The sequence below is a fragment of the Bactrocera latifrons genome, unplaced genomic scaffold, assembly GCF_001853355.1.
Source record: "Bactrocera latifrons isolate USDA-ARS-PBARC rearing strain unplaced genomic scaffold, ASM185335v1 scaffold_68, whole genome shotgun sequence".
Taxonomy (NCBI): domain Eukaryota; kingdom Metazoa; phylum Arthropoda; class Insecta; order Diptera; family Tephritidae; genus Bactrocera; species Bactrocera latifrons.
In genome coordinates, this window is record NW_017537356.1 from 521390 (window position 1) to 539913 (window position 18524).

The following is an 18524-nucleotide window of genomic DNA, read 5'->3' on the forward strand; positions in this document are numbered from 1 at the left end:
TATGGCAGCTACACGCTATAGTCGTCCGATCTGAACAATTTCTGCGGAGATTGTACCGTTGCTTTGAGCAAGAACTCACGCCGAATTTCGTGAAGATATCTCGTCAAATAAAAAAATTTTCCATACACTAGTATACTAGTCACTTTCCCGCGTAGTCACTTTGTGACATTGAAACCACAGCACATCGCGGCGCGAAAGTCGCTTAAGCACTGGCCATGCACAGTGGCTGCTTTGTTTATATAGAGCCTTTTGGCGGCCAGCTTCCCGCAAATTTACTCCATGACATTCAAACCACAGCACATCGCGGCGCGACAGTCACCTAAGCACTAGCCAGGTACGCTGCCTGTTTTGCTTATATAGAGCCAGCTGGCAGCCGGCTTCCCGCGAAGTCACTTCGTGACATCCAAATCACAGCATATCACGGCGCGAGAATCGCCTAAGCACTGGCCAGGCACGCTGCCTGCTTCACTTATATAGAGCCAGCTGGCAGCCGGCTTCCCGCGAAGTCACTTCGTGACATCCAAATCACAGCACTTCGCGGCGCGACAGTCGCTTAAGCACTTGCCAGGTACGCTGCCTGCTTCACTTATATAGAGCCAGCTGGCAGCCGGCTTCTACTGAAGTCATCTTATGACAACAATGCTATGCGCTATAGTGATCCCACCAGTTTGTATAGCAGCTTTACGGTATAGTAGTTCAATATCGGCGGTTTCGACAAACCAGCAGCTTCTTGTGAAGTAAAGGATGAGTGAAAATTTTCGGAAAGATATCTCTTAAGCTGAGGGTCTCGTATATACGGACTGTCGGACGGCCTCTCTGAAGGGGAAGTATTTCATTTAATTAGTTTTTTATTGTTGTTTTCTTATTTAATTTACTATAACTATTGTATGTTTAAATATATTTAATGATATATGCAAATATTAAAACCGCTTCTAATAAATATTGCTAAGAATAAAAATTGAACATTAATTTCAAACAGTTTTTGCATGAGTATTAGGTCCACAGTTAAAGCAATAACTTTTCTTTAAAATACTATCGCAAGAGGCTTGCATAACTATAAACACTTTCCGATACAAGAAAATCGTTAAAAATAATTAAAAATAAATACCTTTCACGAAAATAATACTAAAAAACTTAACAGGAGCATGAAGCTGCAAGCACTGCCTGCATAACCCAAGTACGTCATTTTAATGCCGTCTGCGCCGGCGTTCGCCATGAAATCCGCTCTGCTGCGCAAGCTACTGCCAGCCGCTGTATCCGCACGCGGTTTCTTGAAGCTCTCATAGTACCAATCCATGCCGTCCTTACGTTCCGTACGCTCTAATTGCTGATAAGCGGTCGCCGCAGTATCTACTGATTCCGCATCCAACGGTTCGGCGCCCGCATAGTCGCCTTTATGTGCAGCTGTTAGTAATTGCTGTTGCAGCAGATCCTGCTGATCGCCAAATGCGCTCGGATCGAGGTATGTGTTGCTGCTGTGTGCGTGTGGCGTTGTGCGATGGTACTCCTCGGCCGTGGGTAGATACTGATTTAGCGTTTGTGGTGTTTGTAGTTTGGTGATTATGGAGCGACCACCTGTTGGGCGTGGTTGACGCGGAGAGACATTGGCGGCAGTTAGTGGCGTGGTGGGCGGCTCGGCGCTTACAAGGTTGCCATCACCGGCTGCATCATTGTAACTGTTGGTTGGTGTGTCCTGCGTTGTTGTAGTTGTTGTTTTCATTAGCCAAGAGTGACGTTTAATCTGCTCGACATGTTCCTCCGGCGGTGGTATTAACAATATGGTCTCCGCTGTGGTAGTTTGTAGAAGCGGTGGTGGCTTGAGCATGCTAACAGATTGTGCCTCCAAGTCGTCGTAGAACTCGCCGGTGTCAAAAGTGTCACTATCGCCCAAATTATATGTAGATGTGTGGCTGGCAGTGGTTGTATACGCTGTAGACGAAGTAGTAGTTGTTGTTGTTATGCTCCTTGGTATTGTTGTGGTAGTGTGGAAAGGTGTCGGTGTTGTGGCTATGGTCGCTGTACTGCGTGGCAAATAGCGCGTGCTGCTGCTTGTGGTTGTTGTTGGTTCCATTATAGTTCCAGGGGTTGTTGGTGTAGTCGTTGGCACGTATGGTGGTGTTATGCGGCGTGCTGGCGTCGTATGCTCTGTTGGATTCTCGGTTACATAGTAAGTTTGCGACTCAAACTCTTCACTGGCAGACTCTGCAGTTGTCAACGCCGTGGTGGGCAAGGGCGCAGTTGTGGGTCTTAAATTGTGCAACCTGTTGGCTTGTCTAGGATTATTAGACTCGTGTACCGGTATCATTGGTATGTAATCACGTTCCGTGTACTTCGTTGCATATTTTGTAGACGTCGGTATGGGTTCCACTACGCCACGCCGTTTCGACGGATCGTGCACGGGCATAAAACCGCCCACATGCTCCGGCATTATTGGACGAAAGCCACCACGCTCCACACTCGTTGGCTCACGGAAGGCGGTTTTAAACACGCTGATTGGCATCTCACTGCTTGTCGTCTCATCGGAGCTGGAGTCCGCGTTGGCGGCTATCGTGGTAGTTTGTCGATTTCTGGCCGACACGTCGGGATATTGCATATCCGGCGGATTGAGATATTTCTCGAATTCAGCGCTGTTCGGTTGATACATGCGCACTTTACCGTGCGGCGTATGCATGCGATGTGTGGCTGACAATGGTGCCAAGCCGCTTTCCGTGGTGCTCGCTGTGGTTTGCATAGACGACGTAGAGTTCGTCTTCTCACCACGGTCTTTGCGTCCACGCTGACCAGCGCCGAAGAAGCGTCCCAAACTCAACGACGGTATGGGATAGCCAAAGAATGTGAAGGGTGAACTGGCTTGCGCGCCCGCTGGCTGTGGCTGTCTTTTAAAGTAGTTGGTATTCAGTATGGTGTTGTTCAGATCAATATTGGCGCTAATTGGCGGTTTCTTCTTTGTGCTCAGCACTGAATTACTAGCTGTATGCGTGTGCGATATCGGCGCATCTGTGCTAACATATGAGTTCGTCTCGTTCGATGGTGTGTAATCGACATACTGATCGTAAAAGTATTCACTTTCGCCAGCCAAGGGCCGCTCTCCAGGCGTTATGTCATAAACCTCACATTCGTCGCTGAACTCCTCTTGCAAATCGCGTTGGAAAATATCACCGTGTTCATTGAGCAGCGGCAAATGATTGGTATTATCGCTGCTGAAGCTGCTATCGCTTGCCGAGCCAACGCGTTGATTTGTGTCTTCGAAACCGGCACAGAGACTGCGATCCATGCGTGAGGCACGCAACAGTCGGCCATCTTGACATTTCGGACCGGGATATGGGAAGTTCGTCTCCTGCAGCCACACAGAGAGCCACTGCATTTCACAGGAGCAATTTATGGGGTTGCCTGAAATATTGGAAGGAAAATAAACTTTTGGTAAAATATCGATAAATCCTAGCGACTTACCATCAACATCCAAAATGGCAATATTGCCGCGTAAATTTCGGAAAGTGCGTTCCTTGATGGTGCGCAGTTGGTTGTTGCGCATTGAGAGCACGCGCAGGCGTGGCATGGTTTCGAATGGTCCACCCTTAAGGGGGAAAAAGTAAATTATTTCGATTTTGAAGTTCTGCAGTATCTTCATCTTTTCAGTACCGTGTCATACTTACAGAAGTCGGCTCTTTTGTACTCACTTGTATCTTGCAAATGCGATTGTTGTCCATCTTCAGTTCGACTAACCAGTTTAGCGATTTCAGTGGCATCGTATTGATCATACGCACACCGTTTGTAGACAGATCTAAGACCTCCAGGTTGCGCATTGCACGTAGTCCAATATTTTCCATGTTGTGAAAGTTATTGTTAGACAAATTTAAGAAGATCATCGAGGGCGAGTTGAAAAAACTGTCTGGTGATATGTACCGTAATGTATTGTATTGGAAATGTGAGGCCAGCAAATTCGGTAGATCTTCGAAGACGTGATCCTTCAACTCCACCAATTTGTTGTCTGCCAAAACGAATTCTTGTAGATCAGGCAGATGTTTCAAGGCACCCGGCTCTACCGAGCTAATTTCATTGCTGGACAAATCCAAATACTGCAGTTTTGGCAAATTGCGGAAAGTGCCATGTTTCAGCTCGACAATCAGGTTATTGGCCAGACGTATTTCTACGACATTACGCCATGAAGACACGACATCTGCATGCACGCGTGTAATCTGGTTATAACTCAGGTCTATGTCATGCAAGTTAACGAGACTGGACAAGCTAACTGACATATCAGACAACGCATTGCTCGACAAGTCGAGGTACTCTAGTGAGCGCTGAGCCTCAAATGCGGATGGCGCTATGGTGCGTATTATGTTGCGAGACAAATCGAGTTGCTCCAAGCGTGAATTGTTTGAAAATAAATTATCGGTAATGCTTTCCAGCTTATTGCCTTGTAAGTTAAGATTACGCAGCTCGGCAAGCGGTAAAAACGTGCGCTCATCCAGCTGTGACAAGCTGTTGTCTTGCAGATGTAAGAGTTCCAAGCGTGTAACACCCATGAATGCGGTGTCGTCCAATGAGCGCAGCCGATTATTAGCCAAGCTGAGCACGCGCAGCTGTGGCATACCCTGGAAGCTGTACTTCGGTAACTGTTCCAAGCGATTCACGCTTAGATCCAGCATACGTAAGTTAGGCAAGCTCAATGATTTGCCGATGGAGAAAGGTAGTGTCGCAATGGCATTACCGCGCATGGAGACGCGCTCGACTATCTTCGGCAGTCCAGGTATGATATCTGAGAGTAGGTTATAACTTGCATCCACCTCGAAGAGTCTATTCAAATTACGAAGTGTTGAGGGATGTATGCTGGATAGTTCATTATAGGAAATATTTAAGGTTTCCAGCATAGGATTGTGTATGAAGGTTTTGGCGTCCAACTTTACCAAGCCATTCTCGCTTAGATCGAGTCGACGCAACGATGGCAAGCCGGCTAATAGATGTGAATCGATCGTGCGAAAATTGTTTGCCGCCAAATCTAGACCCTTAAGTCCGGGTAAGTTCCAAAACGGCATTGGCAGTTCGTTGGTTAAGCTGTTATTGCGCATGCGTAGCTCGCGCAAAGCCGGCATTGCCATTAGCGCGTCATGTTCGAGTGTACGCAGCAGATTGTTGTTCAAATGCAGTTGTTCGAGTGTACCGTGACCGCGCAAGGCGCCAAATGGTATATCAGTGAGATAATTGTTGCTCATGTCGAGAAATTTGAGTGAAGGCAGCGCGTCGAGCAAGGAACGCAGCTCACTGACATGCTCGATTTCGTTGTTGTACGCGTAAATCGTTTCTACACCGCTGCCGGAAGCTTGCAAAAATGATTCGGGATGTATACGACGTATGTGGTTATTATGCAGATAGATTGTCTTTAGCATGGGTGTGCGTAGGAAGGCACCGTATTCTATCTCGGTGATGCGGTTGTCATTCAAATGCAACTCTGTTAGGTGTGGCAGATCTACGAACGAACCGTCCTCCACAATATTGATAATATTATGATCCAAACGTAATTTCTTCAAATTTTCCAAATCCTTGACAATTCTGCCCATCATGCCCACATCGCTAATTTCGTTGTAGGACATCTTTAGACTCACCAGGTTCGGCAAACGGCTGAGCGCGCGCAAATGTAGCCAGTTGAGCGCGTTGCGACTAATATCGATATTTTTCAGCGAGATCAAGCCATTGAACGTGCCGGTCTCGAGACGTATCAAGTGCGGCCCACCATTTATATGCACATTTTGTAGCTTTGGCAAATGACGAAACCAATGCGACTGCAATTCGGTCAGCGATTTACTCTGCACGCTCAAATAGGTGAGACTCAATAGCCCCGAAAAGTCTGGCAAGTGTTTTAGTTCATCCGATTGTATGGTGATCGCAATCATATTGATCATGCCATTCAAGCTCTCTACCGGTATGCTGCGCAGTTGTGGCTCCACAATGTACACTTCCACCAAATGGTTTTCCATCTCATTCAGCCAACCGTTAGAGACGCGTTCAATGCTGTTATAGCGTAGCATTAGACGCACTATCTGTAAGGTGCCGAAAAAGCGACCGGGTAGTGCAGGCAGTTGGTTATTTTCCAGCACCAGCTCATCGATAGGACTCTTAATGTTGCGTTCCACCGCCTTAATGCCGTCCATTATTTGCGGCAAATTGCTGTGTGAGCACCTGGAGCATTTAAATAAAATTTAAATGTAAATTGACACAAACTTTTAACGAATTTCTCTTTCCGTTTTACCATATTTGTATTTCTTTGCCGCGCAGCGAACAACGGCACGGCAGTATGGCCTCGGAGGGCGGACAACCTTCGGCCTGCACGCACTCCAACATCACTGCGGCCATGATCAGCCATAATAACAGCATGTGTTGCAGCAAGGCGACTAGTTTGAAGCTAAAATTTTGATATATTGTATAATTATAATTAAGATATTTCGTTTGCGGCGTTGCAACAACGACCCAAGGTATTCGGATGCTGCGTTTGCGCTTCATGGCGTAGGAGTTGCAGCTTAACAGTTCAATTGGTCACATGCTGCAGTACAAAAAACAGAATACATGGTTATTGGTAGTAATTACTAAGTGTTAAATATTCTAAAGTTTAGTCACTAAATCTAAATTTTAGCATATTCTTTGATGTACACTTGCTAACCAATCCTTAATTCATAAATTACGATAACGGTGTTGCTATAATATTGCGACGTGGCTTAGTTAGGAGTTCTAGTCTAGCTGTTCAAAGGCCTTATCATCGGGCATAATCCTATAAGGAAACTGCAAAGCTGGCAACCACTACTGGACAGCTGGGCTTTGCCAAAACCAGCGCCAACTGCTGTAGGTTCATCCTTTCAACCCAAAAACGCTCGTAAGAGATGCTTAGTAACGCTGGCCTCGCCCAATTCGTATAGGCTCTAACAGGCCATTGTCCTATCGGCATCCATAACGATATGTGCAAATTTTTATCGGCCAAATGACGCTCTGATGACTGATAGCAGTAGTGATATTTTTATAACTTCACAAAGTCCAAGTTAGATCTTTGGATCAGCCATTAAACATAAGCTAACCTAACAGGGTATATGAAGTTTGTCACGAAGTTCGTAACACTCAGAAGGAAACATCGGAGATTCTATGTAATTTATTTATAAATGATCTGCATGACGAGCTAAGTCGATTTTGCTTTGACCGTTGGCCTGGATATATGAGAATTGGCCCCTGAGATTTTGAGAAATCGAATTTTTACACACGTCCCTTATCACCAAAAAACTGTTACTGTTGGTTCCACTATATACGAAATTATTTACGACTTCGAAGTTATAACTGTCAGCAGTGACGTGGGAGCCAAGTCGCGAGTGCAATGACTGTTTGTTTGATGACAGGAGATATTTTGTCTTGACCTCGTTCACTACCAGTTCGATTTGCTTCGCAAAGCAACGCTATAATCTCCGAATGAATTGTTCAAATCGGAGATCTGACAATTTTTTAATAACCAGAAGCCGAGCTTCCCTGGTATACTTGTATAAGGGTTCAAGTTACGAATAAAACTAAAAAGCAAGTATGGAAATTAAATTTGTTATTTATGTACATATGTATAAGTATGCATAGGTATTTACATATGTGCACGTATGTATGTACACTTATAGTAAATTGCTCAGCAAACATAGGAGAACGGTTTTATGAAACAATTAAAGCAAGTAATTGGTATAATTTATTTGCTTTTTACTTAAAAATTAAGTTTGTAGAAAATGTTAGAGAGTGGTGAAATGACAGACGGCAACTGCTGTTTGGTGAAAGACGCTGAAACTAATGGCAGGCAAACTGATAAAAATCTTTATATGTGGAACTTGAGTGTTCCGAATTTTTGCAGAAATTGTGGGCATACCAACAAACACACACAATTTTTTTATGTGTTTTAGCTATCAGATACATTTTTATTACGGAACCGCTTGTTGCCCTGCTAAAGCGCATTGACGTTGCTGTGTTTAGACACCACATCAATAAGTTACATTTGTTGCGCTATACAATAGTTAAGCATCTTTGTAAAACAAAAAAAAAAAAACAATTTTTGCTAGTAAATACAGGGTTACACATTTGGCGAAAATTATTTTCTTTAGGGATGAAAGTCGTAAGGCGGAGGAAAGAAGTTTTGCTCTTTGAAGGCCAAACAAAAAGGTCAAGGAACGGACTTAGACTTACCGATCTAAGCAACCCCTGGCCGGATAAAATCTGTATCAATTCCGGTTAAGTAGAACCGCCTGTAGTTAATCTTCGACGAACTGTATCAAAAATACTAATGTATTTCGGCTTGAAATATATTTTCATAAAAAATGTATCGTACTTTTCATATCGGCAATTTTGGAACGATAAGTCTATATATATTTGTGGAAATATTTATATGTACATTTGGTGAATATATGTACATGTATGGAATCGGAATTATGCTATTTCTACTTGTGAATTTGAAAAATTCGAAATGGATTCGAAATCATGAGGTAATATTCAGGAAATTTGCCACTCCAGTACCGAAAACTGGGCGGTTCAAAAGTAATGTGTTATTTCACAATTTTTTGAGGAATCTGTCATTTTGTCAAAATTCAAGTTTTTGACTAGTCCTTCGATGGACTTTGAAAGTTTCACATTAATTTCTTAGAAATATTTGTTAAATTGTCAAATCATATTAATCGAGGGATTTTTCAGAATGAGATATTTGAATTGACAGTGAGGTAACTTTCTCCGAAACGGCTGAGCCGATGCACTTGACATTTATAGACGACCTTCTTAGAGACATTTGTTAGATAAGAAACTAACGATAATAATTTTGAAAATAATTTCAAATTTTTCGAAAAAAAATAAGTTTTTGGGGAATCTGTCATTTTGTCAAAGTTCAAATTTTTGATTAGTCATTCGATGGACTTGAAATTTTTATACACCAAACTTCTTAGAAATATTTTTTAGACAGTTATCGAAGAATTTTTGAGAATAAGTTCGATTTTTCACAAAAAATATTTTTTTTCGGGAATCTGTCATTTCGTCAAAGATTTTTGACTAGTCATTCGATGGACTTGAAATTTGTATACGCCAAATTTCGTAGAAATATTTTTTAGACAATTATCGAAGAATTTTTGAGAATAATTTCGATTGTTTTTTAGGTTCTCTGTTTTTTTTTTTCAAAAATCAAAAATTTCGATTTTTTCGCAAAAGAAATAATAATTTTTTGGGAAATCTGTCATTATTATTATATTTGTTAGATAGTAATCGAAGGATTTTTGAGAATAATAAACTAATATAAAACTCAAATAAATAACTCTGCTTAATATATTAATCGCAAAGCAGCAATTGTGTAACCCTTTAAAGCTACGGAGAAACTTCGTTGCAGAAGAAATTGCACGCAAATGACAACAAAATAATTTCAAGGTTCGTTAGATGTAATCGTTGTCGTACATAGTGCAAGTCCTCCTATATATTAATGAATGCGTATATGTGTGTATGCATTACACATTTGTACATACATATATCTAAAACGTTTTTCTTCATCCGCGCTCTTGCACTAAAGCAGGTGTTTGTCGGTGGCGAGGGTAGCGTTGCTTGAGCCGATCGCGCCATGAAGTACGACATACACACTCACATATGTATGCATGTGTTCGTATATTTCACCCACAAGCGTCACTAAAAGCATAACAATTATGCATGTTTAGGTACACACTGTCATACATACACACATGTAGACATATGCTTAAACCCATATCACAAGCACATATGGCTTGGATGGAAGCGCTCAAAAAATTATTACAAAATCTTGGAAAGCGGTTAACAGTTTCGTTGCACGCGTTGTTGTTGTTTTTTTTATAGTGTGTTATTGCTCTTTTTTTTTTTTGCTTTTAATGCCGATTATTGCGCAGGCGTACCTTGTTGCCTTGTAGTTTTTACTGTTGTTGCAAACTATTATTTTTTTTGTTTTGATATTTCTGTGTGTTATTTTCCAGCTCTTTCACAATCAGTTAAGCTTCCTCTGTTGGCAATATGTTTGTACTAGATGAAAACGTTATAAGCGATTTGAACACATTTTTTTTTTGCTGAATTTGAATGTGTGTGTGTGTTGGTACATTAATATACAATCGTTTCGCAAGTATGTAAATGCGGGTACATACATATATACACACATACATGTATGGTAGTTGTTCGATAGGCAGACGATGTACTTAAATAAATTTCTTCGAATATATCGAGATACAAATCAATAATGATTGTGGAATAAGGTCAACACGTCTGTGGGTGTAAGATATAACCACCCACTTAAATATATTTATAATCTTAGAAATTATTATATGAAAAAAACGTGATTTTGATTGCTCAGTTTGTATGCCATCTATATGATATAGTGGTCCGATCAGAAAAATTTTTTCAAAGATTACTCCGCTACTGTAGAAAATAATCCGTGTCGAATTTCGTGACGATATCTGGACAAATAAGCGACATTTTCGTACAAGAACTCGATTTTGGGAAACTTAATATAACATCAGCTGGATAGAAAAATGCTTTAATTTATTAAGATTATATGTATATCATTCGTTTAGAGTTTGGCTCTAATTTAAGCACCCCTAACTAGGATTGTGATTTTTTATTTTGATAAAAATTTTATCACTATTGCAATTAGTATCCTTTTTACGAAAATTGGTTAACCTCAAAATTTGCACCTACTGCATATTTTTGTTTCTATTATACCTTTATAACTGATTTATAAGTGCCAAAACTTAATTCTCCCCAACACTGGCAAATTAAAAAGAAATTGCACAAAAACAAAAAACGTGGTATACTTTGGCTTCTTTGCTGGTTATGATTTACAGTTATAAATTTACAGCTTTTATAAAATTTGTATATTGTTTTTTTTTTTTTTAATTTTTTTTTAAGTGTAATACTTTTATTTTTGAAACATATATTAAAAAAAATGTTTTGTAAAAAAAAGTTTCCAAAAAAATTTTTTCAAAAAGTTTTAGTTTCCATAAAATGTTATTAACACAAATTTTATGAGTATTTTTAAATCCAAATTTCTTTTTTGAAACACTTTCTAGAGTCAACGCTTTGCCGCTAACACATTTGCCCTTACAGACCCAGTTTTCCTTTGCGAAACTAACACGGAACACGATTTAGGTCACAACGGCGTAAGCAGCAAAAATTGTTATAATTATGTGGTTGCATAAATTTTACAGCTCATAAATTTTTTCTTTCACTTTCAGCCTTTTACTTTAGCTAACTGTAAGACACTTATTTTCAAATATATATTTGGCTTTATAAAACCGTTTTTTCACTTAATTTGAATTACTTTTTCATTACATAATCCACATATCCTTTTTGCATTTGTGTATAATTGTTTTGTAGTTTTCAAGTCAGCAAATGCTTATTAGTTTTTAGACTATTTAGAAAATTCCAACTGCAAGGTTCGAGCTGCGCGCACTGACTGTTCCATGGATTCGAAATTCTTCGCAGTTATTGCCTAAGAAAATGAGTGTTGATAGCTTCTGCGTTAGTTACCACTTTTTACGGTTCGTTTTGTTTCCATTATTACAAGAATACATGTGTCTTCATATGGTTTTTAGTGCAGGTCTGCTTCCCGCTTTTACGAAATCCGCCAACAAAATGAGCCACAAATGAGCCAGTCTGCAAGCGGTCTACAATGTTGTGTGCGATATGGACACACTTGAGTGCTTAACACTCAAAACGCCTGAAAGTTGAGTGTAGGCGTACTAGGTGTTGTATTGTTGTAGACACTGCAACCTCGAGCTTTTCCAAAATTGCGGCAATTTTCAAAAATTTGCTTGTAAAAAAATGTTGTTAAATGCCTTCCAAAATAAGTTGGCTCACCAGCAGCGGGCGGTCTCGTGCTTACAGTTTTATGTGCGATTAGTGTGTGCGCATGCGTGTGGTGGCTGTAATAGGCGCCATAGTTGTGGGCCATCTGCACGCGCTTTCAAGTATGACGACCTAAACTATGAATTTGACACTAGAAACTTTGTAAATTTTGAATTGTGGTAGATCAGTACTTGGAAATTAATCGAAATCATGATACAAATTTTTGCAAATGTATGCAGCACAATAACAACAATATAACATGTCAATTGAAAACTACCATAGTAAAACACATCTTTTGAAAAAATTCTTTCAACTTTTCGATATCATTTCTTTCAAAGTAGGTCTAAACTTCGGCGTTCACCTCTTCATTCGCCGAAAATGTCTTCCCAGCGAGCATTCTTTTGAGACCTGTGAATAGGAATTGGGCGCTGTGGGCCAGTTTTGAAAAATACAGTAGATGCGGAAGCAATTCGAGAGACCATTCATGGATCTTTGCTATGCTTTTGCTGTTTCACAGGTACTTTATCCCGTTAGGATGATAAGGATTAAATAAATTGTCATCGATGTCATCCAACGTTAGGCCCAGCAAATTCTCGCCACAACTTGAGCTCTTCGCCTGCAATGGGTGGTGGTTTGACTCCAAGTACGCCATTTCCTGAGAGCGAGTAGGTTAAGGTGTTAATCGCTGCTATGTGAATGGCGGTCAGTACCTGTCTGAAGTTTGTTGCGTCCGGAGCGTATTGTTTTATGTCGTCCACGTAGTTGGAAGGACTGCTTGATGCTCCTAGCAAGCGGTTCTGCTCTAAGCAGGTGACTGCAGGGATGATTTCCACAGCAGCACCTCTGCAGAAACTGCTTATAGAGGAGTTCATTATGCTTCTTAACTGGGAGCATACGGGCCTTACTATGTAGGTGTTCGATGGACGACATCAAGAGGCATTCTGTTGTAGTCCGGAGTGCAGTGTTCCTTGTCTGCGTTTCACTGCTTTCAGGCGACCATATTGGTGTGTGGGGAGCCTCGAAATGGATCACTTTTTAGTGTAAGAAAATTTAATAGCATATGCTTCCTGCCAAATTGTGTCTTGCATCTTGTTCTTTGCCTACAAATAAAGACATCCTGAAAGCTTTATAATTTTGTATTAAAACTTGAATGGATGTGATTATTCGTCAGAACTCGTATGTGTATATATTTTTGCATTACTAACTTTACGATTTGCTTGCCAATTCAGCTACTAACAATTTCCTAATAGCAACAACAAGGCTGCAGCTAGTCTATGTAATATATTATAATCATTATTTCACGCACTCACTATAAAAGTTTTTGGTCCCAAGGCGGTACCTTCGAATTACTTAAATTTTAATGCGTACGACTTTCAAAGTCAGCGGCTGTGCTCTCAGCCATGAAAATTAAGCATTTCCAAAAGAAAAGAAAAGTTTACACTTCCAACACTGTTTGCGAGTATTTGTTGTGATTACGCCTGGACGCATAACTTGGTATGTTGTACACATACTCATGCATACCTTACAAATGCATTTACATATATTTATGTATGTATTTAACTCAATGTTTATGGTAGTTACGTTTATGTGTCGATTGTTGTTGTTGTCGATCAGTTTGTGCAAAAAATTTCACTCTCATCCGCTTGGAAATGAAATACATTACTCGCTCAAATACTAGATTACTCGCCTAATCTAGTAACAAAACTAAAAAGCACATGAGCAATTAAAAAGTGAGCAAAAAAAGGCAAACAGGGAAGCGTTTAACTTAAATTTTTGGGAATGACGACAAAATTGCCAATAAGCTAAAATTGAATGCACATACATACATACTCGTATGTACTCATGCATACAACAATGAAATAAAATTTTTTGTAATTTAGTAGTCCATCGAAATTAAATACAGAATGAAACTATTAAAAACTAAACATCAACATCTAAAAACATCTAAAGCAATTTCCGGTTTATACCTTGTAAATATAATTTCAAGTCTAGCCAGGTCCTTCTTCATCTGGTCTTTCCAACGGAGTGGACGTCTTCCTCTTCCTCTGTTTCCCCCGGCGGGTACTGCGTCGAATACTGTCAGAGCTGAAGCAGCCATTATTTCAGATGAACATCTCGTGCAGCTCATCGTTCCATCGACTGTGGTAGTCGACGTTACCAGTGCGCAAAGGAGCAGAAATCTTCCGCAGTACATTTCTCTCGAAAACTCGTAACACCGACTTACCAGATGTAGCGTCGTCGATTCCTTTGCACTATAAAGCAGGACGGAGATGATGAGTGACTTGTAGAGTTCGATCATCATTCGTCTAGAGAGCATTTTACTTCTCAATTGCCTACTCAGTCCAAAGTAGCAATCTTTGCGTCCGACCTTATTCTACAAAGAAACTGATGCACGCTCCTTATCAGTTCATCGCCGCTGTATTTGAATAGCTCGGCCGCCAATCCATTGGCAACCGCCGCTTTCTTGTTCTTCAGATAATTGCTATTCGAACTATTTCCTAGTCGGGCAATGGAACGTCTGCCCCATCGCCATTGATTGGGGAATCGGGTTCACCAACTCCCTTCACAATTTCAGATGGCTCTGGGCATCCGTCACTAGATCATCTCTGGAGGTTCTGCAAGAGTACGGCTCGGTCTTAAAACTTGTTTGTCGTTTAAATCCTACTAGTCGGAAAGCATTGTTTTACAGACGGTAATGCGTTGGTGTTTTCGAAAATATTTGTGATTTTGGAAACAATAGTGCTTTCACTTTTCTTAAGCCTAAATGATCTTTCAAAGTGGTTTTCACTCATTATTCCGTTATTCCAATGTTGTCAGTAAGATTTCTGGCTGTTAATAGTCAATTTTCAAGCATAAATTCATTTGTTTTATTGACATGCTGGTCCACGGCCATACACGCGGTGCGTCTTTGAATAATTTTTACCGATCAAAAACACTTGCTCGCGACAAAGAATTACCAACGAAGGCCTTTTCCAACATTCTGAAATCGAATGCACTTATGCATTTCAGAAAGACAAGCGTATAATAAACACCAATGATTATTTTGAAGTGTAATTTGGCACAGATGTCACTGACAGTCATACCAACGTAGTAAAAAAATACGAATGGATTTTTAAATTAAAAAGTATTACTATTTTTTGCCCACAGTAGTATTTTGTCATATGTTTCTATATAACTATGAAAAGGTGAAATTTTCGGAGTTGGCAGATAGCCAATATATTTATATATATGTGTATATATACATATGTATATAATATGTACGTAAAAGTACATATTATGTATTTATATTTCTGTCTATCTTTCTTTTAATAGAGCATGTTAGTAATTGACGGCACACATAATGCCACAGAACAATATATTGAGCTTTATGTTAAAATGGTTTTGAATTATCTAAAATATTTGAAACCCTCCCAAGTAATAGGTGTCTAAATGCTTGACAACTGCATATTAAATAACTGTTTCTTAAAATACAAATTCAATTGAAGAAAATTGTGTTTCGGTTATGGAATTTTTTTATTTTTTCCTTTCACTATTTTTTGTTATTTTCCAAGCTTAAAACGCCACATTGTTTACTAAAAATTTATTTTACTTATAAATCGCATTGTACAAAAAAATCGAGAAGCCACAGTATTCTGGTACATATTTGGTTTTCAAAGTTATTGAAAAAAGTGCTCAAATTGTTGTGAAAAACAACAATGAATCAGCTGTTGTGACTTAATTTTAATTTTAAAATTTCGAGTTATAATTAGAACCACAAAAACACAATCTTGCAATAACAATTTGGGGGCTCGTCGCTGCGTAAATGCGAGTTGGCAAGGCATGAATATATAAGCATTTTAAGCAAATAGAAGTGTGATGGCTTTAAAATGTATGTATCTACAATATTAGAAATATAAATATGTATATATGTATATAATTTTTGCACTGCTGCTTCTTCTTCTTTAATGGTGTAGACAGCCATAATTCGCAACTTCATATCCAATAAAATTTATTGAAGATAATTGGCTTGATGACAATCAGCAAAGTTCGCTTTCTTTTATTTACAGCTATATTGAATGCAATTCTCAGGCACATTGTACAAATGAGGGTCAAAAATATTTTAAACACATATGTATGTATGTATGTTAGGATGGGTCAAATATTTTCAATTATAACCGAGATACAAATCTTTCTAGCTGATAATAAGAAAGAGAGAAAACTGTTATACCATGTTCAGACCGAAAATTTAAAAGATTAGATTACATTTAAGCATTTCATAACCCAACAGTGTTCTCACTGCCGTTAAAAAGATCAAAAAACAGCTGTTATTGTCATTTAAGAATTCACATCGCTTAATATTTATCAAAAGAAAAGATTCTCATATAGTATTCTTAAATAAAAGCCGTCATTTTTTTAAATATTTTCCATATAAAAGAAATAATGGATGCATTTTTTCATTTGTTAAGACGATTTTCAGGTGAAATTAGATTCATTGCTTTAAAAGAAATTGTTTGTTTACATTTTTTCCCTTTGTAGTGTCTAAATCAACTGTGATAATGTGATAGATTTTCAGTGCTGCCAAGTAGATGACGCAAAATCAGAATTGCACAGAGCGATTTAGCGTGGATCAGTTTCAAATCATTTCGATTAAGTGATTTTGAACTGTCATTTTTGTATGGCGAAATCTTAATAAGTTTATAAGATTAGTGGGATAAACCACTCAACAGCCGAAATCGCGTGATTAAGTGTCGGTCTGAACATGGTATTAGGCGAAAGAGCTTCCATTACAATTAAAAACTCATACGTGAAGAACCTTTCATAGACCTGTCTATCAATTAATTTCAAGCGAAACAATTTTTTTTCCTTCCCACCCTAATGTATGTATATGTGTACGTGTATGCGAATAACTTGGTGGTCTTTGAAAATTAAATGCAGCATAAAAATAAAGATCTTTGAAAGTAGCTGATGATTTCGTTCCAAAGGAAAGCAAAAGCTTGCAAAACGTCAAGCATATGAGTTTTTAAAAATTTGACAAAAGATAAAAATAGCTGATGATTTCGTTCCAAAGGAAAGCAAAAGCTTGCAAAACGTCAAGCATATGAGTTTTTAAAAATTTGACAAAAGATAGAAATAGCATGCATAGATATTTCGTGGCACGTGCAAAACTTGCAATATGTGTACATATATATGTGTGTATATGTAAAAATCAGGCTAAAGTCATCGGGTATTGACACCATTAAAATTTGTATCACGCAACACGTGGCACGTGGAAGAAGATTTTTGGCAACCGTTACTTTAAATTAATTATACTATATATCGAAAGCATATTTCTCTATGGCAACTAATTTCAGTTAGTACAGCTCCAAAAAGTAAGCATTAAAACCTTCAAAATGCTATGTGAATATGTGAGCGACTGCCAAACCCTGTAGGACAACCTGCTATCTGCCGTAGTCCTAAGCAATAAATTATTATTTTTGTTTTTATACACTGAAGAAACTTTGTTACATTTAAAAAGAGCCGTCGGAGATCCTATAAAGTATATATACATATTTTAAATGATCAGCGTAACGAGTTCAGTCGAATACCGTAGAGTATAGCTGTCATACAAACGGAACGATCGAAATACAGTTTTTATATGGAAGGCTCTTTTATTTTAAAAGATATCTTTACGAAATTTTGCACATATTATTGAACAAGGCAAGGCTACAGACTCCGTATATAATGTTCGAATTAGACTACTACAGCGCGTCATAATTCTAGTGTTTCTTGCATGGTCATACTAACCACGCACACTTAGGTGCCTATTCACGACTACATACATGTTAATGTACTTATGTTTGAGCATATAAAGGGTAGTCCAATTACAAAATATCATTGTTGAAATTTGCAGAAGCGTGAATTCATAGCCAAGGTCATAAAATGCGTATGTATGTGGAAATTTGGTCACACACACACGATATGCAAAACTATATAAAGGGTAGTTCGCTTGTCAAAGCTATGTGCATATCATCACCTAAAATTCAAAATAACCTAAAATCACTATTTAGTTGAAAACACTCATAAAAACAAAATTTGAGTTTCGTTTATAAATGGTTATATGTGACAGCAGATACTGAAAAGTTTATGCTACCTATATGTAATACGATTTAGTGAATCATAAGCGATAACCAACACAATTCCTATTTTTTTGAACAAAAATATGAGACGCATAGTTGTTAGAAACACCTGAACTTTCTCAACAATCACACTTCGATTCGCACGTGAGTCGTTTCTACGTCACTGGAACAGACTTAGATTTACATATATTCCGCCAAATACTGACTCATCGGTTTTATACTCTAAATCACCAAACACTCTTTCTCCTTTGGACGGACGAGGTCCGTAGAGAGTATACTTAAAATTTAAAAGTATAAGAATCATCCTATACTTACATACATACATATTTATGTTTTCAATATATAATATAAACAAATGAATGAAATATTCTAAAAATCAAAAGTAACAACACACTTACTTATTGCTGTGTGCGCTATATGTTTTTCTTATTGTAATCGCACATTTCCCAATCTAGGCGGATCCCAGGCAGCACATAAACGAAAAAAGTTGTCAGTTGATAGCCGCACATCGTGCCGCGTTGGCCGGTGAAATTTTAGAATATTGGATAATACGAAAAATATGCTGTGTTGTGAAAAAGAAAAAAA

General features: G+C 38.8%; 2 protein-coding genes across 3 annotated transcripts in view; one reads left to right on the top strand and one right to left on the bottom strand.

Annotated features, from left to right (window-relative positions):
- Positions 1 to 1072: 1072 nt before the first annotated feature.
- Positions 1073 to 18377, bottom strand: LOC108975692 (protein artichoke). Of its 2 annotated transcripts, none has more exons than XM_018944389.1 (5): positions 18338 to 18377; positions 6248 to 6538; positions 3678 to 6177; positions 3451 to 3574; positions 1073 to 3390 (listed from the first exon to the last, which is right to left on the bottom strand). In XM_018944389.1, exons 2-5 carry the CDS (start codon positions 6496 to 6498, stop codon positions 1112 to 1114), a joined length of 5154 nt encoding a protein of 1717 aa, XP_018799934.1. In that variant the 5' UTR covers positions 6499 to 6538; positions 18338 to 18377; the 3' UTR covers positions 1073 to 1111. The 2 variants fall into 2 exon arrangements, with proteins under 2 accessions (XP_018799934.1, XP_018799935.1); XM_018944390.1 differs by lacking the exon at positions 18338 to 18377 and adding an exon at positions 11102 to 11146.
- Positions 17743 to 18524, top strand: part of LOC108975630 (L-threonine 3-dehydrogenase, mitochondrial) — a 6411-nt gene continuing 5629 nt past the window's right edge. Inside the window, exon 1 of the mRNA XM_018944253.1 lies at positions 17743 to 17746. Coding sequence (XP_018799798.1) covers positions 17743 to 17746 — 4 coding nt within the window. The remainder of the gene's footprint in view (positions 17747 to 18524) is intronic.